General features: G+C 42.1%; 1 protein-coding gene across 4 annotated transcripts in view; it reads right to left on the minus strand.

Moving 5' to 3' along the window:
* GAB1 (GRB2 associated binding protein 1) overlaps positions 1-25,197 on the minus strand; it is a 90,585-nt gene that overhangs the window by 25,619 nt on the left and 39,769 nt on the right. For 2 of the 4 annotated variants that reach the window (XM_083173146.1, XM_083173154.1), the window contains exons 2-4: positions 12,596-12,890; positions 4,674-4,890; positions 190-779 (exon numbers count right to left, since the gene is read on the minus strand). In XM_083173146.1, coding sequence (XP_083029272.1) covers positions 190-779; positions 4,674-4,890; positions 12,596-12,890 — 1,102 coding nt within the window. Of the gene's footprint in view, positions 1-189; positions 780-4,673; positions 4,891-12,595; positions 12,891-18,479; positions 18,693-18,862; positions 18,969-25,197 lie in introns of those variants that run through there. The other 2 variants (XM_083173170.1, XM_083173160.1) reach the window with 2 other exon arrangements.

The following is a 25,197-nucleotide window of genomic DNA, read 5'->3' on the forward strand; positions in this document are numbered from 1 at the left end:
TTGAAGTTAACCCCTAAAAATGGCTGTTTTCGGGGGTATAGCCACAAATATTATGCACTGCAAATACACCTCATACTGCAGAATTTTTAGACATGTCGCCAAATGAGGTTTAAACCTCTCTCAGGCCTACTAAAGTTCTCATTGTACAAAATGAAACAAATAATAATAAAAAGAACAATCATGCCTTACCTTTCCTATATTTATTTAGCTCTAAACTAGAAACTGTATTACTACGTGATGCTGCAATTCCACCTGTGGGGACCGAGTAGCTGCTGTCAGTCTCTGAGGCAGTGCGGTTTAGACTGTGTTCAGCTGGGGAGCGCTCAGATGAGTAATTAGGCTTTGGAGGTCTGGGTGGGGGAACATCAGCAATTGTCTCTAACTTTGATACAGATTGCCCCAAAGAGTTTTCATGTACAGTCCTGGGTATCTGGTAAGTGCTTCCAGAGCTAGGAGGAATGTCATAGCTTATAGAACAATGCCTCAGTTGTGACTCTAATAAAGATGCTCCTGACAAATTAAAAACACTCTGATCTGCATCCACATCTGTACCAGAAGGGGAAACGGCTTTTGGCAAAGTATCCTGTGAGTAGCTTCTAGGTAGGTTGTAAAAACTTGATTCTGAGGAGGAGCCAGTACGGGATGGAGAGTCATATACACTAGTCTGCTGGAAATACCCATTTAAGGCATGCTTCTGCGTGGAGGAACCTTTCGGAGTGGCAACATTGTCATTACAGTCCGTTTCAGATGGTACCGACTTTATAGAATCCGTGTGAGACCTAAAGACAAGAATAAAAATCAACACTTTTTGAAAATGGCTGTTTCTAGAGCAATATTCAAACAGCTAATCTAACGCAGCTTTGTAGCGAGAAAAATAACGAAAAGCAATACAGATGACAAATAATAAAATATATTTTGATGTGCCATCTCCCAAAACTCTATTGTCAGACATGCTTCATAGATATATTCTTTCTATCAAGCTCCAGTGATGAACAGTTTCTGTCTCTGCGCCAGTGCTCATGTGATTAGTCTTTGTATCACATCATACCATAAAAGGTCAATTGTATCAGAGTGCATTTATTATTATTATAAATGTATGGGCTGTATTCACTGTGTACTACTGCACAGTGGCACATAGATCATACAAGATTCTATAGAACTGAAAACTAATGCTGCTCCTCACCTCCATGGGGAGAATTCAAGTGTTGTGCGTGCCAGCAGCCACTAGAATTAGATGGGCTTCCAGAGTATGAAATCTTGAAAAAACATGACATGCTAGGGGTACTTGAGAATTGGAACTAAATACCTCTGGCCTAGTATGTGCATGTGTGAAAGAGACGGCAGCAAGAAAAGTACACTCTGGGCACAAGGACTCTGGGTATACATTAATGACAGGAATAACTTTATTTTCTTTCTAGTAAGGAGTTGGCACACAGAAATACAACTGGATGTGAGGAAACTTCAGTGTTAGAAATGTATCATCATTCAGAAAAACAACCACTACAAACGGTTAGTAAAACTGAACTGAGATTAATTGATGATAAATTAGTTTTCACAAGACTGTAATATCACAAGTACCACCCCTGTCTCAGACTAGATGGCTAATAAATAAGCAATTTTATTTTTTAGTGAAGACATTATTAATATGATGAAAGGAGATGTTTGAATAGTGCATTTGTTGCCGTTTTTTGATATGTGAATGTCCATTAAACATTCACAAGTGTAAACCGTGTGAACATAATGCCTGGGAGAACCCAATGGGTGGTGGTGTTCAGTAATTGGGGTGCTGAAGATCATGGATCCATGGTATTATCTGTTAAATCAGCAAAGTCATCATTCCATTTTAATCCCAAATACACAACTGGGTGAATGAATGGCAATACACATGCAGGGTGCACTTCATTGCAGCAACCTCACACTCACTGCCAAGAGAACTTTTTGCTTTCAAAATCTTCAAGTAGTAGGTACTCCTCATCTGATGCGAGAGATGAACTATAGTCAGAGAATACTGCAGCAGCAAGAGATGTGTGGACTATAGCAGGAGTCCTCAACTCTGGTACTCTGTGGTTCACACAACACAGACACACAATGTTCCATATGACTGCAAGAACTTTCAGATCACAATCATGTGTTGAAAATGTTACATTAAAATACACTTCTCAAAGTCAGTGGATTAAAAAGTGGAGATTTTTTCAAATCTTTTCTCTGTACTAGTCTACCACCAAGATCCAGCCTCAGTGGATAGTTGGGGTTATTCAGACCTGATCGTATGGCTGCTTAATTGGTGACCAGCCAAAGTGAAATCCCACCCCATGCAAGCCCTACGCATTGCTTAGCACAGCTTGAGAAAATTAGCTGGATCAGCAATTAGCTACAAGTCCATTCACAAGTTGCTCACCATCTAATTATTTTAAACGCCCCAGCATGAATGTGTTTTCCCGGACACTCCCTAGAAAACGGCTGGTTATCAGCCCCAGGTGCTGGCTTTCTGACAATCGACTTGTGTACAGCCAATGATAAAAAAAGGATCAGGATTTCATCACAGGACGGCCTTGCGCATATGTACTACACTCCGTATGCATGCACATTCTATCGCTAATTGCCCAGCCTGCGAATGCACAGCATATGGCACAAGACATCTATATAGAACGTTATTCAATGCGGCCAGTAAGGGGGTTTGTACAGCGAGGATGGCTTTTCCTCGCCAAAAACAAGCCATCTTCGCCGTCCGACCCCTCGTCGTCCCCTTTCAATATTCAATGTAAGGGGCAAATCTCATGGCCAGGTTCGCCGCAAATGCAGCGAGTCCGTTGCATTTTGTGGAGAGCCCTGCCGTTTTAATGGCCACACTCGCTGTTTCCACCTCACCTCAGGGAACAGGCAAGGTGGAAACCGCGAGTGAAGGGGATGGAGATGAATACTGGCGGCGAGCTATCGGTGCTTCTCGCCTTCCATAGCTCGCCATCAGGGGCATTGATTGTACCCCATTACCTCATCAAAATGTCCACTTGTTACCCACTGTTTTTCTTCTGTGCCCTTTGGAATACCAGTATAAACTGGCCTTGCGCTGTTCATGAACACTTCATCTCTAGCTCTTTTAAATGCCATTCAGGGATCTTCTTCTCTACTATACCCCTCAAAATGGTGACAAGCAATGTGGTGTGGGTATCCTGCTCTCTGGATTGTTTATAAATTTTCATACTCCAAGACTTCTCTCCACCTCCTGCGGTGCGGTCACGAATCACTCTCCTACGCCTCCAGCTCAGAGAGGATGGTCTATTTCCAACTATCCACATTCCTCTCCTCCCACTGACTTTTTGACACTCTTTAATCTGATTTACACTTCACAGAAACTGCCACCACTAATGACAAAACCAATGGTCGCTTCCCACCTTCTTTAGTCTGCCTCCTTTGACTCAATTATTCACACAGCTGCTCATCATAGACCCCTGCTTCACTGGCTTTGTTAATCCCCACCTTCCTAAAAATCACTCAATCCTTAAATCAAAAGCTTCAAAACGTGCACTAACTACCCATATCACCAGTACCTGTCTTGTCTCAAAGGGGTCTATTTAACAACAAGTGATAAATCTCATTGTGAATGATAAAACACATTGTGTATAATAAATGGTGCACCAGCCAATCAGACCCGGTCAGGTGTTAAACACCAAATTGTTAGGCGTTTGTACAATTACATTTGGCAGTTAATTGGCAGGAGCGCCATTTATCATACGGAAAACATTTAATCATTAATAACAAGTTTTAACACTTTTCGATAAATTTGCCCCAATTATTTATTTTAGTGACCGATAGTATGCTCGCCTTTACCTTGTGTACAGGTGTATTAGGTGCCAAACCAATTTATTCCATCTGTGACATGGTAGCACTTATTTAATTACTGTAGGTTGTTTCCAGCTATGTTAGTCTACCTACAGTTGTACTTTATATGTACTACTATATTTCAGCCCCTTAAAAATAAGATATGATATTCTGCATCCATACCTCTCACTGACAGTATGATCATTAGTGAGCAGCGTAACTCAAATAAAAAAAAAAAAGCTTACCAAGTATTTCTTCTTAAGGTGCGTACACACAGGGCAATATGATCGCTGGCAATATATTGCTAGCAATATATTGCTCAGCAATCATTTTGCCCCGTGTCCCGTTTTCATCTGCGACCAGAGATGGTCGCAGATGAAAATTTAAACACTGCTGGGTGAAGAGGCAGGGGATGTCGCTGGTCGGAGGAGCATGCTCCTCCGACCAGCGACCATTCAGGGGCTGAAAACGGGAGCGCGCACCCGGCGATTTATCGCTGGTGCACACTCCAATTACTGGCAATATGGTCGCTTAGCGACCATATTCCCAGCGATTTCAGCCCCTATCGCCCCAGTGTGTACACAGCATTAAAGTAACTATTTTCAATACTAAATGAATCAATTTGCTTTGTAAAAACAGCCCAGCTATACTAAATTAACAGGTTTAATACTTCAAAAAAAATCCAGGGACCAATACCAGATTATTGAAATGAACTAAGATTTTTGTAAGGAATTCTTGTTTTGTAAGAAAGACAGATAATCCGAGTTCGCCGTTCCCACTGTAACTGAAATATCTCTTATCCCATTAAACTCTGGCACATCGGAACAGATTTCTTACAATTAGGAAACATTTACCTTGATGGCTCTGGTTTCTTGCTTTGGCAGTTGACTAACAGCAGATAGTCCTGAGGATCTTCTTGGCTGTTTGCAGATTCTATGGGTGGTATATTGAGGAGCTGGTAGGGTGGAGGGAGTGCACCATGGTGTGACCCTGCCTGATTGGAGAGTTCAGAACTTGCAACCATAGGAATATCAATAGGGGCCTGCGAAGAAACACCATGAGGTTTCACATCTGCAAAAGAAAAACAAAAACAAGAGGTCAACATTTTACCAACTAAGATGTGCATATAATTTATTACTTGGGGCACATTAACTAATTAATCTAGAAATACTCTTCAAACAGGGCAGAATTACAGCTCACTAGGATGAAGGTGAGGCACTGTTACCTGCATCTCAGGGATTGCAATGGTTACAGGAAGTTTGTACTCTCACTTGTAATCAGCTGAGGTTTGTTTAGAAACATTGGTGATGTAAGGGTGGTAGGGGAAAGTGGACCAATATCAAGAGAGGAAAGAAAACGTTAATGTTAATCTGTATATCAAAAAATGTCCCCCTTTAGAATCGGAGACAAAAACTCCTTAAAAATGGCTGCCGTGTCCCATTGAAATCAATGAGAAAATGTAGCAAAATTTTCCCTCTAATATATAACTAGGTTGACTATACCAGTGCCTCTCCTCCTATGTTGTGATTTGCCAGCAGGGATTTGTGCCGACTGCGGCATGGACGTAGGGGTGCAGCTCTATTTGGTGTCACCCTACTGAAGGGTGATGCCGCTGATTAAAAGTAAGCCAAACACTACTGTTTCAGGAACATAAACATGTGGGGCAAGATGTTATAGCCCGAGAGGTGAAGGCTCTTCAGGGAATTTCTGTGAGTCTGTCCGTATTTTTAAAGCAGCAATCATTTATAAGGCAAAAGTCAACCTGGGTTTGCCTTGAAAATAATTGCTGCTTTAAATACAGACAGACTTGCAGAAATTCCCTAACTGCCTGCAAGTCCTCATACATATTTGCTGCACACCAGACAGCCCCTTTTAGCACACCATGTCACGCGATTTATTCTTGGGTACCCGTTTTGTTAAAAATGTGTCAGTCAAAATGCACAGTGACTCTGCTGATTAAAATATGTGGCATGTCTACATTCTGTAGAAAACTCTAACATAGCTTTTTGTATGCAGATACAGCTTCAGTCGCACACATAATATAGGCATGCCACATACTATTTGAATTAGCAGAATCTGCTTGTGTGTCTTATTTGCACAGCAATTCGAATAAGATGCATTTTCAGCAATAAAAAGATGCCCAGTTGCACGGGACCTGTTAGCTTACTCATGCCAGGTGTCACCCATTGTGTGGCATATTGAGGTAAGGTAAATGAGAACACATCTGTATGGCCCATGGAAAGAAATGTGATGTAGTTAAATAAAAAATATTGGTGGCTAACTAACACTCCAGCTGTTGTGGAACTACGCATCCCAGCATGCCCTGCTACAGCTTTACTATTTGGCCATGCTAAAACTGATGCAGGACATGCTGGGATGTGTAGTTCAACAACAGCTTGTGTGTCAAGGTTAGCCATCACTGCTCTAGAAGGTAATGTGATGTACACACGGTTCAATTTGGTCTATTATTCTATTTGATTTTGGGGCAAGGTCAGAATAAGGGACCCAAACGGACCCTGGCTGGCACAGAGGGCTTGTTCCTTCACAATCCACGCCACCACTGGTTGCCTCTAGAAACCACAGCGTGGCAAGCGAAGCAAGCACGCAAGGTCTTGTTCCGACCTTGCTCCTCCTCTCCCCGTTCCCTCCCCAGGTCCTTACGGCGAAGGGGAACTAGTCACAACCCATCCTGAACACCTGTACAGATATGGCAGAGTTTTGGAAAGTCTGCTCTAGACCACAAGACCTGTTGCAGGATAATCTTGATTTATAGGTTTTCTTTTAAATCCTTGCTATGTTCAATGCTGCCCGAACACAGCAATTCCCATTATTTGTTTTGTTTTTCAGCATAACGTTTTCTAGGGGAAAAGGTTTCCTTTCCTACAAGCTTGACCGTACCCTGGGAATACTTATCCACAAGAAAACAGCAGGTTAGAAAAACAAGCAAGATATTTAAATGCTCATAAAAGGGCAAAAACACAAACCAAAATCTACAATGGACAGCATAAAGGATACACAAAAGACAACCAAATTATATGCAAATAGTGAGGAGTCTAGGAGGTGGATATATTGTGGGGATGCCTACTTTTGAAAAATCATTTCAGGGAGAAAACAAAAAGCCAGGGGGTGGGCCTTGTGTCACCAGGGGGCGGGCCCTACAGTATTTTGATAAGCATATACTTGAGCAGGGATGGAGGCACACCTAGTCAGGGGCACACATGGCAGGAACTGGCACACACGACCAGGGGAGAAGATAGACAGTGGTAGAGGCACACATGGGCATTATGACAGTATGTCAGATAAAATGTAAGCTATTTCAGATAATGGCTCAGGGATTATATGCTACATTGTTAAATGTACAACACAGTTTGTATAATTATTTGCATGGTCTGTATTTTTTGTGTAAACTGAAACAAGGTACATGCTGGTACTGTTATATACATGCTGCACTTATAGAGGAATCTGAAGGGGAGGTGACAGCATGGAGATAAAAGGCTTGTATATGATGAGCTATGGAACTGGCTGGGAGGTAGATGAAGGATGGCATAGGGAGCAGGGCTTCCCAGCAGGATATCCCCAGCCTTCCTGCTGTCTTTGTGCTGACAGGAGACACAATATTAGGGGAAGGCACCAGCAGCATGGAGCTCATAGATGTAATGATTTGGCTCCCTCTTTGTACACTCAATAAATCACTACATCAGAAAAAAAAGCTCTCACTAACTGAATATCCTGGGAAGGTGGAGAACAAAGGATGAAGAGGGTGGGTTCATATTGGATGTTTGAGAAAGCTGAGGCCGTGCTGCCAGTATACTCAACTTACAAATGCATGGAAGGATCCCTTCCGCTTTCAGTTTCTCCCGCAGCTGCCGCTTCATTCACTTCTCCGATGGCTACTTCGCATGCGCTAGCGGCTAGATAACAGCGATAGCGCCACAAACATGATGACATAGCGTTGGCGGCTTCATCGATGTTATCTAGCACATGCGCAGTAGCCATTGTGGAAGCGCAAAGCGGCAGCTGCGGGAGAAAGGGGCCCTCTTCCGGGAGTCCGTGAGATGTTCCAGAATTCCGGGAGTCTCTCGGACATTCCGGGAGAGTCGGCAACCATGAAATATTGGTTTCAATAACTACATAAGACACCAAATTTTAATTTTAGTTGGGGCTCTTTGGAATGGTTTACCTGTGATTATTTTATACAGTACATGCATACATTTCAGTCCAGATTCAAATTTCATATTGCGCCCGATCTCCCATCTAAAGTGACGGGGAGATTACAGGGTGATATTCAAATGATGATTTGACACCCTGGTGACCAAAGCATCTAAACGTGTGACTCTTCTCGACTTTTAGCTGGCAACCCCTGGGGGGTAGCGAGTTCATTTGAATCTGGCCCTTAGAGTGTTAAAAATAGGTATTTGGGGGGTACCGGTACTTTTGGATTAAAAAAAAATTGATTTAGCGTAATTTTCAATTACAGTCAATTTCTTTCTGGGACACACACACGGGGTCCGATAAATTTGAGATACGTGCATTTCCGTGATTACAGGATACAAAATAACAATCATTTGCCAGTGAAATCACATAAAAATTAACCTACAAATAAATTATACACCGATAGTCGTAGGCTAGTCAAAATCTTAGAATTCTATTTCTGTTCAGAGAATAATATGAACTGTATCAATAGTTCAGGTTCCTATTCTGTGCAGTACATGGTATAATTAGTAGAAAATGTCTGAATGAATATTAGTACTTTCACAGTCCTGTATGTTATTAGTTATGATTGTAAGGTCATACAATATTTTTGTAACAAAGCAGTGTGTGGCCAGACAGCATTTGTGGTACCTTTAACTGGGAATAATGGGGCAGATGTATCATAGCAGCGCTTATCGCGCCGCTATGATACTTCCTGCTTCGCCTCAATAGCGAGGCGAAGCAGGAAGGGACATCGACAAGATGTATTAACATCTTGTCTGCCGAAGCGGGGGAGCGTTAACTCCCCCATTCGGCGATGTCCCTTTCTGGAGATAGCGCATCAGTTAATACTGATGCGCTATCTCCTGTCCCCCGGCCGGCCGCACTGGGCATGCGCGGGATCTCGCTGTTCACGCGAGATCCCCAGCGCAGCCCACAGCTGACAGCAGGGACAGCGCTGTCCCTGCTGTTTAGATAGGGCTTCGCCAGCCTGATGCTGGCGAAGCCAAAGCCGGCTTCGTGCGGAACGGTCAGCGATGCTGACCGTTCATACATTCGGCCTGCTATCATTTTGATAGCAGCGCCGATATGGACAGGGGCGCATAGCGCCCCTGTCCATTACCGCACGCTGGCTGCTTCATACATGGGGGAGAAGCGGTATCAGCGCACATAACGTGCGCTAATACCCCTTCTCCCCCATATCGACGTATCATACATCTGCCCCAAAAAGAGCATTCATAAACAAAATCAAATTATGTGATCTATATGCAAATGTGGACAAATGTACGTGGACATATCTATAATGACTGCATAAAAAAAAAAAAAAAAAAAATATTTATTAATGAGCGACGAGTGTAATATTGTATATATACACACACACACACACACACAGTACATTTTGGCAGCCGCCGATACCAATTCGTTATCTGCATCGTGGCAGGGCGCCGGGGGATGTTGAGGTGGGAGGAACGGGGGCTAGACTGTGCTGCACAGTATTTCTACATTTGATTCTGATGCCACGGGGCCGCGCATTGGGTTCGAATCGGGATCGGATGCTGCATAGCACCGTGCAATTTGCACTATGTGCTAGGCAATTCTGACTACATAGTAAAAACCGACAGTGCAAATCTCACTGTGTGTACACTGTACATTAAAGTGGAAAGCGATAAAGTATTCACCAACCAGCTCTGAACTGCACAGGCTGTTTGAAACATTAGTTGGAAGCTGGCTGGTTCTCTCTTGCTCTCCACTTTATCCCTCGATAAGCTTTGATAAATACCCACCTTAGTTTTAGATCCCTCTAAGAACTTCACAACACAAAACAAAAAAGCTTTCATGCTCATTGAACAATTATGCCATAATAAAGCACTGTCATCATAATGGTATTTAAAAAGCAACGAAAACTATATTTTAAGTTCAGTGGTCTGTTAAAGCATATGATAAACAGAGCTGTTCAGAATGTCACTTTAATTGTAACCTGTCAGCACACAGATGTTCGCTTCACGTGTGACAACAAAAGTGGTTGCAAAGAATGAAGACTGAAGCACAAATATACCAATGTTTATTTCTTTAAGTAGAAGTGCCAAGGCTATTATTAACTGGAAACTTACAGTATTTTAAGTATGTGTGTGCAATTGATGTACACCCTTTTCCTTTAAAAAATAAATAAAAAATAGGGATCTCATTGTGTAAAAACATTCAACAGGGATACAGCATCAAAACATATGTACTTCAATGTGAGATTAAGAAGCACCTATTACATCAATTCTGGGTGCTTCTCAGCTAGTGCCAAAGATGGCAGCCTCCCCTGACCAGATTCTGTACTTCAACGGAGAAACAGTTTTATTTAACCAGACACTGCTGTAATTCTGCCAAAATAGAAGGGCAATATCCCTCTATAACCAGGACATACCTACATGTGCTCATAATCCACAGAATCCTGCCATCCACAGAAATACACAGTCACTGAGCATAAGAAAAAAAGCAGTGCAGTCACATAAAGCTGATGCCTACATTGGTCAATAGCTTCATCTTCTGGGAAATCCAAACCAAGTAGTGGCTGCTCTTTCACCCCTACCCAGAAAACTCCTACAGGAAAATTAAGTATTGTATCCTGTGATCCGCTGTAGGAGATCTGTCGGCTGCACAAAAAAAAAAAAATACTATTCTTCTTACAGCTAACGAGAGTCCCTTACCCAGGAAACAAATAAAGGGGGAATTTAAGAAACAGTGAAAAAATGAGGAGAGGTGTGCCAGTGGAGGCATTGCCCATGGCAACCACTCAGCTACTACTTACAAGTTTATTGAACACACTTGATTGAGAGTATCTCAATGAAGATTTGTTGCCACATGCAACTTCACTACATCTCCCCCAAAATTACTATATAAATTTGTTGGGATCCCTGATGGCTTATTCGCTCTTCCCATTCTTCAGTGGGTTTATGATTGTTTGCAATATGAACTATACTATCATAGCCAATCAGCTCCCCATTGTCATTTTTCAAACACAGCTGATTGGCTGTTGTATTATCCCCCTCCACTTTATCACTTTACCAGGGTTAACACATCTGCCCCACAATGTGTTCTCTATACTGTTATACTGTTCTTAAATAACACCAGTTAGACTTATCCACCTTTCCTAGAGAGAATAGTCCATGTTAATGAGAGTTCAAATGATCACAGAGAAGACATTTTAGCATAAAACTTTACGGGCAGCCTTGAAGTGCCAGCATTACCTTGCAAATAGCTAGAATTATTAATTTTATATATGAACATATTTTTCTTCAAGTAGACCACTCCATTTGCTGCTGGCTGAATGGATACTTCTAGAGATTTCTGTATAAACACCACAGCTATTCATGTGATGGAAGGCCTAAACAACAGCTAGTTGGCTGCGGTATATTAGGTTGACCCCAAAAGGTCGAGGTGCACAAGAATAATAGTTGAAAAGGGTTGACAAGCAAAAGGTCAACTATTTTTTTGTGTCTTTGGAGAACGTGGACCCCCAATTAGTGAACCACAACTCGCCATGCTTCGGTAACTTCACCATTCTTAATCTCAAAGTCCGCATGGATAGTCAAGTATGAAAATGTTCTAAAAATCCCACAAAAACCTCATGTTAACCGTAGCAATGTTGACCATTTGACCATATGCACATCGACTATAAGGTGTGGACCTATTGTCTGTTGACCTGCAAATTGTCTTTCTTCCATCTGGATACCAAGCTAGTAAGTGGCACAATAAAAAGGTATTCGGAATGAATTGCCTGTTGTCACATGTTCTGGCTACTATAATACTCCAACACAGATATAACTTTGAATCGGTTGCCTGCAAATAAAAAATAATGTTGTCCATAGAGCCAAAATCAACTTTAAAAAGGCAGCGTGATTGACAGACGGATAAAGTTCTGGTACAGTTACTGAAAAAACAACCACCACAACAAGGGCAAAATGAATAAGACACTGTCAGTGGTTCATGAAGAGCCAGATAGGTTTCTTCAACCTTTTCAAATATGAAGCAATATGGGAATCCCCATACAAGAGACAGGTGTCAAGCAGATGTCTAGAAGTCTAGCCAGAAACGTCATAAGCTTTAACAGCACATTGCATTCATTTGTATATCTGCATTACTAGCCAACAAATTCAATTACTCTTTATTTCTTATTAACTGTAGTTCTTTAATGCGATAGTGTCGCATTTTTAGGATTTACATATTGAAAAAGGTTTGTGGTTTTGGTGCCAAAATGACAATTGGTACAATATATCTAAAACAATGCGGACGTGTGGCATTGCTCTATTAATAAAGCAGTAAAATATCTGCCACTTAGGAAAACTGTATCTACTTCCTTTTATGGAAAAAAAGAAAGAGCATTAATAAAAAATCAAATGATGTGATCTATATTGACATAATGGGGTAAAAAGGAACTAAAATTTGTGCCTCATTTCTTTACCCAGCTTTTGCCGGATCAGTCACTTTTTTCTCCGTGTGCAAAAAACCATATGACTCCCAATGGTCATTTTTGGTGAACACAATGAAATTAGACTGGGGGGGTGCAGTCTTCATTGTTTATTGTAGAAAGCCTTACCTTCTTCAGTGGGATTGAATCCACAGATGTCACATATGTTTCGAACCCACTTATTCATTTCCTCTTCACTTTCAGCCACCAAATAAAAGATACGGTCAATGGTTTTTATATCAAAAATATAACTATGTTCAAATTCTTTTTTTGGGAATACCAGTCCAGCATCAACTTGTTCACACAGGTTCAAGTCAATAATACGAATAGGTTTCTTTGCGTGGTCATTCTTATAGTATTCTAGCACGTCGGGATCTCCAGTTAGACGTCCACTGCGAAGAACGAACCATCTCCGCTTCCATGCCTAGGTAAAGGATACAAAAAATTATCTGATTACTCTTTTACTCTACACTAGTTGTGAATGATCTGCTGAACACTAGAATTGCTAATGTAACACCATGGGCCTGATTCAGAGATGTATGCTAATGTTACTGCAGCTGCAAACACGTAGGAAGCAACTGTGCAAAAATATGTATATGCCGCAGTAACCTGCATTCTTTTTAGAACCTTCTATAAAAATGTCCCACCTAAAACCCTACCAGCGTGAGAGCGCAAAGTGGTCACTACATTACTTGTCATCCTTTTCAACACAGCCTTAACGTCCCCTTCTCAGAAAAGAAATGTCTACTTGGACACATCAAAATGACTGTTAATTACACTGAACTAAGGCAGGGCCGTCTTAACAGCAGTGTGGGCCCCTGGGCAAAGCAATACACTGGGGCCCTTACCCATTCTCCCCTCCTAGGGGTGGGGGGTGCTATCAGCAGCAGCTTTGATGTCCCACGGGTGGCAGGGGGACATCAAATCTTCCACTCTATCTTCCACTCAACATGTAGGACCAGGAGCAGTAACTTCTGCTAATTACTCCTTTACTGCACAGGTGGTGGGAGGGAGAACACTAACGTGTGGAAGGGGGCACTGAGCTGAATGAAGGGTCCCTTGTAAATTACTTCCAGGGAGGTAGGGGGTGTTTTATACGCAGAGGAGGGTTGTATAATGGAGTGGGCTTAATATTCGTCATTTTCCGGTGGAAGGGCAGCTTAACTGCAGATATCGCCATTATCTGGAAATAGATTTCTTAGCCTTCAATAGTATAAAAACCTAGAGTCCCAACTTTCAGGAGGTGCTGGGGACTTGGGGGATCAGAGATCAGGAGCCAGAGCAATCCATTGACAAAAATATAAAACTGTACACCAGACGTTTGGAGCTGGAGCAGGGACCAGCTGCTGGAAGGCTGATATCTCTGGTTCTGGGCATGATAGAGACAAGCCGCTATTGTCGACAGAAAGGGGAGAGTCCCAGCTTTTGGAATATGCTCTCAGAAAACCTCTAAGTCAGAGAGAACCTGAAAAATATGACTGGGAAATGCAATTAACAGGTCGGATGTGTACTGCTGCTTTGAAGTTGGATATCTCCAGTTCCCCAGGGCCGATTTTCAAAATTCTGGTATCCCTGGAAAAAGGGGATCCTCAGCTATCTATTATACACCTGGGGCCCCTGGGCAAGTGCCCATTAAGCCCATACGAAAAGACGGCCCTGAACTAAGGGGCAGATTTATTAAGCTCGGTGAAGTGATAAAGGGTCTGTTTTTTATCACCAGCCAATCAGCTCCTACCTGTGAAGTTACAGGCTTGGTTTGAAAAATGACATGTAGGAACTGATTGAACGGTGATAAAAAACAGACACTATCACTTCACCGAGCTTAATAAATCTACCCCTAATTGCTTTACACAGTACATAGGTATAATGCTAACTTTAGTATAGACGCACCAGCTACTCCATGTTGTTCTTTTTTTCCCCCCCAACAATGAGTCACTCATTTAGCCTGGCACAGATTAAACTGGAACAAGGGAGAAAGCAAATCACTAGCAGGGCACTTTAATATGGCATATACAAAGGTCCTCTGGCTGTGAGTACAAAGAGGAGTTTAGTAGTAGCATAAAGCTTAATGCCAGACAAGCAAACTGACATCAGCAGCAATGCTAATCATAGTACAAAAGTGCCTCTGCTTTGTCAGACGCACACAACTCCACATAAATTACTCTTTGTTATTGGAGAATCTCTCACATTCTTGGAGTGCATCTATTTTTGGATTTACCCCCATTCTTCCCTGCTCATGATAGTATATAAACAGTATAAAAGCATATTACATAATTTTAAAACAATGAGGCATTTAGCAGACAGCAAGTGCCATATTCCATTATCTTAACTTGAAATTTGTGTAAACCTTAAAACTTCTATTCATTTTACTCACATTACTTTGGGACCTTTGAAAAACATAGTTTGGCTTTTATGGAAACACGCTGCTTTGGACATCGGCTTCAATTTATCTCCATATGTGACTATCACGTTAAAGCCTTTCAAAGCTTAGCGAGAGATAAAATTATGCGAGATAAAGCACCAATCCGCTCCTAAAAGCCCTGTACACACTACCGCACCCCCCCCCCCCCCCCCCCCCCCCCGAAGAAATGTCACAGCTACAAAATATAAAGTCATGTTAAAAGTAGTAAATCTGTTAAAACCAAGTAGTAAAGCAGTTCTTCATAGGTCTCGAAAAACAAAAAACAGTCTACAATGAAGGTAGTTAAAAACTTTATATAATTTAATTAGCACTTTAGGAAATAGTTTTCCAGGAAGCAAAATTGATATGTAACCAAACAAAATAAGGAAAAAACAGCCTGAATGGAAGTTTCCATTCACTGACCACCATCCTGATCATCTGTTCCGCATGCACATTTGGATAACATTTCCTGTTTTTGAACTATTGTCACCACTTGCTGGTTTTGTGCTGCTAAATCTAACTTTAGGACTAGCTGCGTAAACAAATGAAAAGTTATGATCACAGCAATTAATGTGCAAATCTAAATTAAAAGAGGGATAATAAAGTACCCTATTTAATATAATGGTTTATTTTCATTTATAATTGCTTAAAGATAAAATAATTTATGTACAGTAATGCATAAATGGCGTATGTTAATCTGATTGAGTGCTCTGTAAACATGCATCTGTTAGCTCATTAGGAGCTGCCTTTTGCTTACAAGTAGCAACTTTGCCTAGAAGTCATCATACATTGCTGTGTAATGCTGGGTACCCCCTATAGCAATGTGTGTAACTAGTGACATCACAACGTGGGGGACCTGGCATCGGCAATGGCAAACATCTTTCGATGTTGGCAACAATGGGATGAGGGTGGACGCCATGGTCCTCTCCTGCATGCACAGACACAGAGGTAGTCACTAGTGACGTGTGGAAACGTACACCGCCAGTGGCAGCAAAGACTTAAAAGAGATAATGTACATTTTCAAGAACTCTTGACAAAAAAAGCATTATTTAATGGGGTAAAAAAAAAAAAAAGTATCTATATAAATAATAATACAAAAACCTAGCATTACATATTACAAAATTGGTTAAATGGACAAAATCATGTCTTCCTATTAATCGACTTTAAGGGGATTACATCACTGTCCCCATTTATAGGAATTTTCACCCGATTTGTGGACAGCAGGGAGACCTGTCCCACTGAGTTACGCGCCTACAGCCATGGATTCCAGGGCACACTGTACATACTTTGATGGGGAGTTTTAAAGGTAATGATTAATAATAATAAATGTATTTGTATTTTCTCTAATAGGACTCAAGGCACTTAACAGATATAATTAACGTAATACAGTACTGGAACAAAGAAGTGCATAAAAGCTTTTCATAAAGGATACTTTACGGAAATGCCTGAGTAAACTGGAAACGCTTGAGTCTATTTTTGAATGATTCTAGATTGTGTGTGGTACGGGATCCCGACCGTCATTATACCGACGTCGGGATCCCAACTGGCCGGAGTCAGACAGCATGGCGAGCGCAAAAAAGCCCCTTGCGGGCTCGCCACGCTGCAGGCACGGTGGCTCGCTACGCTACACGAGCCACCTATTCTATTCTCCCTCTATGGGGGTCGTGGAACCCCACGAGGGAAAATAGCGGGTGGCCGTCGGGCACCCAGCTGTCAGCGTTTTGACAGTCGGGTAAACGACTGTCGGGATCCAGACGGTCGGGAACCCGTCCGGCACCCTCTAGATTGGGGGCCTCTGGAACTGTGCAAGGAAGTGAGTTCCATAGAGTCTGAGCTGCATGGCTAAAAGCTCAACCCCCAGATAAATTACTTAATCTACAAAGTCCTTCATCTACAGATCACAGTCATCGGGTGGGACAGTATGGAATCAGAAGCTGCTTCAGGTACCTTAGGTCATCTGATGTGCTGTAGCATGCTCATGTCTGTCAAGATCATATGTAGTGTGCTAAATATGTGTCTGAATCAGGTGTACAGTATTGCAGAGCTGCGCATGTGCAATAACATACAATACAGTGATTCTGCAGAAAGTGCCTGTAGTAAGTAGTGGTCACCTGCCTACAGCTGTGCTCCAAATGCTGCACCAGATCACTAGACCATCAGCCTCAGTGTGACGCCCTAGTGAGGGAGGACTGAAGCAGCAGAGGAGACACAATGAGTGCCTCTACACCTGTAGTGGCATAAAGGCTAAAGGGGAGATCAGATGGAAAAGTTTCCCATAGCTAAATGGTTTCTATTGGCAACTTCTACCTGTTTAACCCATACCATTACTAGGCTAGGATTAGGTAGAAGACTTATAGGGAGGGTTGGAGAAAAATTAAGTAGACAAAGTTACTGGCTTTGAAGTGGCATTTTGAGCACATTCTGTATAAATAAGCTGATTTGTTGCTATAGACAACTACTGTATACCACTTTAACTTTCTTGAAGATTGATACCTCTCCCCCCTGAGAACAGTAAAAAATAAGGAAATGTAGAGCGTCATTTAAACCTCTTTCACACCAGCCTAAATTCCTGGGTTGTGCCCTGATGAGAAAGGTTCTCGGGCCAAATTCCCTGGAACATTTGTTGGGATTTCAACCCTTCCCTGCCAGCATCATCCAACTCACCCCGCCTCCCACACTAACTCTCCCCAACCCCCCCACCTCACACCAGAAAATGCAGGGACTAGGCTGGTGCGAAAGGGACCAACCTGGGAATGTCCCTGCATGATCCCTGGACTTCTCGGGTAAGTCCCTACATTTTCTGGTGTGAAAGGGGTATTAGTAACGCGAAGCAGAGATGTGATATACATAGTAGCGTTTTATGGAGGAGAGCTGTAGAGTGAAAAGCAACTATGGGTAGCACTTGTGGAGTGTAGTAACTGCAGAAAAGTTGTGGCTTATCCAAGTACTTGCAACTGTACAGATCACAGAGGGCCTGGTTACAAAAAAAAAAATAGGGGGGGGGGGGGGGGGTGAAGGGATGGGTGTGAGGATGTGGAAGGATGGGCACTAGCAAGATGTATATATTTTCTTTACAATTACCCCAAGTACTTTGCAGGAGCAGAGAAGGAAATCACTTTTGCAACAAAAATGATCAGTGTCACTCAACTGCTAGGAAAAACCACTGGAATCCGGACCATAAATCTAGTTACAGGCAAATAAAAAAAAAAAAATTACAAAAAAAGCGATACATGCAAAAGAAATTGAGCAGCGCAAGTCAGTGCATCCAGAATAAGTGTTACTTCCCCAGTCTCAATACATGCCAGACTCAAGTGCTTCAATATAACCATTACCCAGGAACACTGCATTAAATCCATGAAAACTACAATATTAGGACACCACAAACTGCATATTGAAAAGGACATAAAATACAGAATAAATCATCGCAATTAAAGATGCTCAGCAAAACATAAAAATACCAATGCAGAAATGTGACCTGCAAGCACAGAAAACAATTGTGTGACCAGCCAGCAATACTGGGAAATCAATATTAAAAGCTAGAAATGTTGAAAACTAGAAATTGCTTTAACAAAGACAGACAGAAAGAAGACGAAAAAAAAAAAAAACACATACCACATAATACAATCCCGTAGCACACCACAGCAGAGAATCTGGAATACAAAGCAAGGGTGGAGCCCATTCAACAGCTCTGTTTTCCAGCTAAGCCAGTTATCTAGGATAACAATCAATTGTTATCTTTAGTCAATTTAGCATTTGTTCAATATGGACACGTCCCTTGCTCTTAGCGGAGGAGACCCAGCAAGACAGGCTTTAAAACCATTGCATCGCAGCATCCCTGGCAGCAATCGAGTTAGACAGGAAGAGAAGAAAGACAGCTCCATTCACTCATCAGGACATTGGCACATTTCACACAGCAACAGCATCTTCCTCAGCGTGGACTTTCTTTTCCTTTGAAACAAAAATTGCAGACACCGAGGAGGGGGCGCGAAAATTACCTTTGTTTCTCAGCACAAACATGAATTGGTGTCCTGTCTAGAAGTGCTATAAGTGTAGGTAGTTTGATCATGCAGCACAGATTTTCTTTCCTGTAAGCTTTCCATCTCCATGCAGTACCCCATCCTAATAACCTTTGACCAACAGGAAGGAGACACAATGGAAGTGGAAATAACAGTGGCTGCAATCATCTAGTATGATTTAATGTATAGAAGGGGGTGTGGGTGTGGGTGGGTGGGGGGTGCTTTTCCCTCTTGCAGCGGGGGAAGTTAATTGGAAAAAAGCCAGCTCTTCTCCCCAGCAATGCACATACTAACATTAAATGAAGTGATGGCTCTAATAGTTGTTTATAGGGAAATGATCATCTTCACCGCAGAAAGTTACAATGACTCCTGTATGTAGAAGTCTTCATAAGCAAGGCCAGCTTCATTTGGGACATTTTATGTCGGCATCTGGTTTCGTTCTGCCGGTACAGCAATAAGGAATACATCTGCTTCTCAACCACCCCTGCCAACTGTCACTTCTCGCTCATTTCAGCTCATCATCCACAGGGGGGTGTGAGATGAAATGCAGGTGCCAGCAGCTGATTGAGTTGTTACTCCATACAGGTGCAATCGTACTGTTGGGTGCCATCTACTGGCTTTTGGCAGCTCAAACAATCATATATCCTTCATGTAGCACAAGATACATACAATTTATGGCATTGTCATAAAGCTGGAGTCATTTGTCCAGTCACATGAGAACATAAGCAACTTAACCAGTGAAAACACTGGTGTGAATCTGGAACAGTCCACTAGAACTATAGTATCCCTTCATATACCCAAAGTGTGAGTGAGTAAGATGGCATCATTAATTTGCCACACAGCATTATACAGCCCATTTTGAGCATACATGACTCAAGCCTGAATATATCATTAACCACTCACTACAAGAATGCAACAACCCTCTTCAGATTTCTGTATGAAAAACAATTGCACGTAAACTTTGAAGTAATTGCATTATATATAATCCATACATCTTAAAAATACAGTCAAGTCACATTATTATGACCACTTCTTACATTTGATGTTGACAGGGCATTGAAGTGTGTCACGTGCTGGATTGATGGGTAAGGTGTGCAGTATGCAGTCTGCACAAATATTACTTGCTGCTGTTAAGGCATAAGAGACTATTTGTCAGAGTTACAAAACTGGATGATAATTGGCTTTCAGGACAAGTGTGGCAGTATTTCTAAAACCGCGCAGATTGTGGAATGTTCACGTGATGCTGTGGTGAAGGTTTATCGTGACTGGACAAATGGCACCATTGCAAATAACCAACTTGGAAACTGCGAAGCACCAGGTGCCACTGATGTAAGAGGTGATCATCAGCAACCAAAGTGCGTGGGGGCCGACTAACAAGCTACAGTGGAGCAGCTCACTGTCACAATGTACCTGAGGGCTACCATATGTGTGTCTACAATGACAGTTCAGCGAACCCTACTGCATATGGAGCACCGAAGGCCAATGGATGGTCACTGCACCTATGCTAAATAAGGTGTAATCGGCAGAAAAGGCTTTAAGTTCAACGGCAGTATCAGAATTGGACTTCCGCTGACTGGAGCAGGGCTGCCTTCTCGGATGAGTAATTTTCTGCTTTACCAAAACAATAGACGTTGGCATGGCAGACGAGAAGCATCGGAGAACAAACCCCCTGCAATCATTGTTGGAAGAACAAATGCTGGTGGTGGCAGAGTGATGGTCTGGGGAATGTTCTGGTGACATTCCCTGAGCCCACTCATCCACGTGAAAGACACTCAACAGTTGTCCTTACAAATCCATACTTGCAGATCATGTACACCCATACATGCTGATTGTCTTCATGGGGCGGCTGTGATCTTCCAGCAAGACAATGCAACAGATCACATGGATAGAAATGTTTGACAGTGGTTAGACGAGCACAACCAAGACTTCCAAGTACTTCCCTGGTCCCCTAATTCCATGGACCTGAACCCAATTGAGATTCCGTGGGACCACCTAATTTGCTGTGTTTGCACTATAAATCCACCGCCACACACACTCCAACAGCTGTGGGATGTACTGCAGTCAGTATGGCTACAGATACCTGTGCCAACCTACTAACACCTTATTCAGGCACCCCCAGCCCATACAGCTGTGGGATATACTGGAGTCAGCATGGCTACAGATACTTGTGCCAACCTACTAACACCTTATTCAGGCACCACCAGCCCATACAGCTGCTGTCTGCACTCCACACAGCATTACTCTTGCTATCAGCTGGTGATCACACTATTTTAACTTGACTGTGTATTTTGAAACCTCACTTCACTTTAAATACCTCCACAAGACTGTATCACTGCTTGGTGACTCCATTTGAATATCAAACAGTGTACTGGGTTGTATTGTCCTATTAAGGAAAAAAAACACAAGTATTTCCAAAAACAAATCCCAAAAATGTAGAAAAAAATTAAATTTTGCTTTTAATGGAGAATATTTTGTGGACATGGAAAATAAACACAATTTATACAATAACCTCTGGTAATATGTACGGCCTCTCAGACCACATAGCAAAAGAAACAGTAGCCACTCCTTGAAAGCCTCCCTACCCTGGAATGTCACCAGATTACCTAAAGGCAGGAGCTGCTATGTCATAAGCTTACAGCAAAAGGAGGTAGCAATCATTTTTAATTGAAGCTTCCAAGATAATATGAATGCATCCTAAAAAGAAAACTAAACAGAAAGTACAGGTGACTGACTTATGAGAGTACAGCCTAAATAACACAACAATCCGATCAATAAAGCCGAATATAATGAATTGTTGCAACAAAAAATCTAATACATGTAATTAAAAACAGAAAGGCAGATACAAGAGACATTCAAATAACATTAAGGAGATTTGCTTATTTCGGTAGCTAAATTATACAATTTCAATCTTGATTTGATCCTTCGTAAGAATGTTCTGTCAACACTTGAATTTTAAAATGTATAATATCACTGAAGGCATTAACGCATACTCTAGCAATCTTCCTGAGGCTGAGCTGAGTGCTCACAGTTCAGTAATGACATCATCACTCTCTGAAGAAAACATTTGCCATACAAATGAGGATGATGGATGCTACAAGAAAATGGCTGGTGCTCTCCAGCACACTAAAAGCTAGCTACACGTGTAGATATCAGCTACATGGGCAAGCATACTTGCTTCTGAAGAACCTGGTCTACAAACTATACAGAGAAAAGTGTTAAGCTGCATTTGTCACTGGGACATCCTTGCGCCATTTATGTGCAGCACCATTCCTGGCATATCCGGACTCCACCAGAGTAAAGTCATCCATTGTGCCACCATCTCTTTAAACTATTCCAACCAGCGCTGGTATCTACAGGTGGATTGCTGCCTTCTGTACTCTGGGAAGCAAGAGGGTAAGCTGTTGAGGGTTTTGTAGGGACAACTGATGGGCCAGCTGGGCTGAGCCTGGTGGTTATTTCATGTGCAACCATGTCAGTAAAATCTAAGCTTCGCACGGTAGCATCTCATGTGACCAAGACAGGCAAATGGTTACAGCACGGTCAGCCAATTGTAAAATCTCACACATTAGTGGGTTAATAGGCTAAAAAACAGACTTATTGGGTGTCTGTGCGGGTTCTAGTTCAATGCAGAGTTTAGCGTTTGGTTTGCAATACCTAAATACTTTGTTTAATAACATAGCCTCCCATCACATTCCCACCACTTAGTTAATAGCAAGTCAGTTTATTGGTACTACTCTCAGCATAGCCATCACCAGCGCCACGATCATTCAGTATTCTTGCTTTCACAATCCCCCTGAAATGCTTTCTATTTGTTATTTAAAAAAAAAAAGAAATTTAAATAACCACAAATGATTTACTATGAAATAGTCTACTGATAATGCCACAAGACAATAATATTGCTGAGAAAAGATTGTGTATATATAGAAACTTCCACTGAAAATGGTCTAATAATCTATTTGTATCCACATATCTGGGGTACATTTCCATCTATGGACCCCACCTGTTAACTGTATGTAAAAGGGTAAAACATTAAATTTGTCTTACATCACAGCTTAAGGTAGAACAAGTAGCAATGATGAAGCCTCATCTGGAAGTTTAAATTGGACATTCCTCAGGGTGCAGTCAGTGGAGCCATTACACATTTTCATACACCAAAGTTGGCTGGAATAAGAAGGTTTGTGTTGCCAATTAGCATCCTCTCTTTACCGCTAGTAAAGAGTTTTAAACTGAAAGTACCAGCTGAGCAAGTCTTCCACGTGCAATGCGTATCCTGTAACACTGCTTGCAAGATCATGCCATTGGTGGCATCTTTGCAACTACTGCAATCTTAGCCACCTGAATCTCAATAAATGTCCCTATTTGGACAAGTCGAAGTCTTGGCTACCTCCTCACCATTAAGAAACTTGAAGGGTATTCGGTCTATGCCGGTAAATCCTTGTAACATGTGGTGTGCTGAATTATGACAGCTTTGGGGGAAGCCTACCATAGGTAATGACAGAGAATGGTGCCTGAATAGACATGGCAAGGTAGTGGGCGAGATTCACCAAACTGAAAATGCCGTAAAAACCCAGTTTTCGGGGGTTTTACCGCATTTTCATATGCAGCAAAGCCCCACCTCCGGGGCTTCACTGCGGGGGGTTACGCCAGTTCTAGATGGCGTAACCCCATGGAAGCCTATGGGCTTCCCTTCGCGTCCCCTGCTGAACCACGACGAACCCCCCTCACCTGTGTGTCCGGGCAGCCTCCTGCTGTGCTGCCCGGACCAGTGACCTGTGACCTCCTCCGAGTGCAGGGAGGAGGAAACGGAGCCCTTAAAGCCGGGTAAGGGTGCAGGCAGGGAGGGGGAACCCGCTGCACATCGCCTTTGAGTTAATAATCGCATATGTTAGTGCATATGCGATTATTAACAATGCGAATGCCGGCGATGTGCAGCGGGGGTTATTAGTGAATCCCGCCCAGTGTCTTTTCACATTTTACCTCCGACTTTGTGATACCTAAAAGATTATTACACTTTACACAAGTTTCATAGCAGCTGCTCTGTAACAGGTTTCCTAGGTAACGAACAGCAGCTATAAAAAAAGGTATCTAGTCAGAGAATCTTACCTAGCTTCGTCCCTGACCTGAGATTTAACGTGCAGAAATTATATATGGGTGAGGTATGTTCAAACTGAAATCTAAACTGCAGTATAGAAATAACATTTATGGGATACATACAAAATCAGGCAGTACTCATCCTGCAAGGGAAAAAAAAGTTACATGCTTTTCTTGCATTACTTACAAATATGATTCGGGGCAGATTTTTTAAGCTTGGAGAAGAGAAACTGGAGATAAAGCGGAGAAAAGGTAAAAGGAGATAAAGCACAGCCAATCAGCTCCCAACTGTCTTTTTCAAACACAGCTGATTGGCTGTGTTTTATCGCCTTTTCTCCGCTTTATCTCCAGTTTATCTCTTCTCCAAGCTTAATAAATCTGCCCCATATGTGACACGCTTTTATGAACAGACATGTATGGATCTTGTCGAAAATGTGATGCCCCTCAAACAATTGTGCATTACAGTGAAAGAGTTCTGAAAATTATTATGCACATGTTCTAACTCAGGTTCAAAAATGTTGTTTTACACATCCAAATATGAACAGAATTGTATTTCATTTTCAATACAGATACTATTACTTATTATATTCCAGTACAGAAATAGCACCAATGACCAGACACCCTTGGTTTCAGCACGAAGCTGCATCATGTATTTTGCCGGACAATAAGTGGCACAGTGACAGCAGCATCCCGATAGCTAACCCTCCCACCATCTACACCTCATGCTGCCTGACCCCCACCCTTGCAGCCCATCTCCCCAAAGCAGTTCGATGTGTCTGGATAGAGAGAGGTGCTGGCCATCAGTTGCCGGAGAATCTGAGTTCTACTTATATAAATCTAGCCGTAGAATCAGTCACTAGGCCTTAGGCTAGTTAACCCTGCTACAATTATTTGCCTGTACTAAATGCTATGTGACAGATTTAGAGATACTACTAGGCCACTTTTCACTCTCCACGAGCGATCCCCACTGTGCAGATATTGTTTTCACATTAGATCATCTAAGAACTAAACTTGTACGAGCCTGGATTCAATCAGCTAATGAGATGAGGTCATCATTGTGTGGTTTCGCAGTACAGGCCATTACTTTAATTCCCTGACATCCTAATGCAGTAGTGCCATCCACTCACTAATCTGTTTACTAAAGAATTTAGAAAGGAACAGTAGTAAAGCAATATCCAGCAAGCAGAATGGTAACATTTCATATCAATGCTAACTGTGACAGA

The sequence above is a fragment of the Crinia signifera genome, chromosome 1 (assembly GCF_055691185.1).
Source record: "Crinia signifera chromosome 1, ASM5569118v1, whole genome shotgun sequence".
NCBI lineage: Eukaryota > Metazoa > Chordata > Amphibia > Anura > Myobatrachidae > Crinia > Crinia signifera.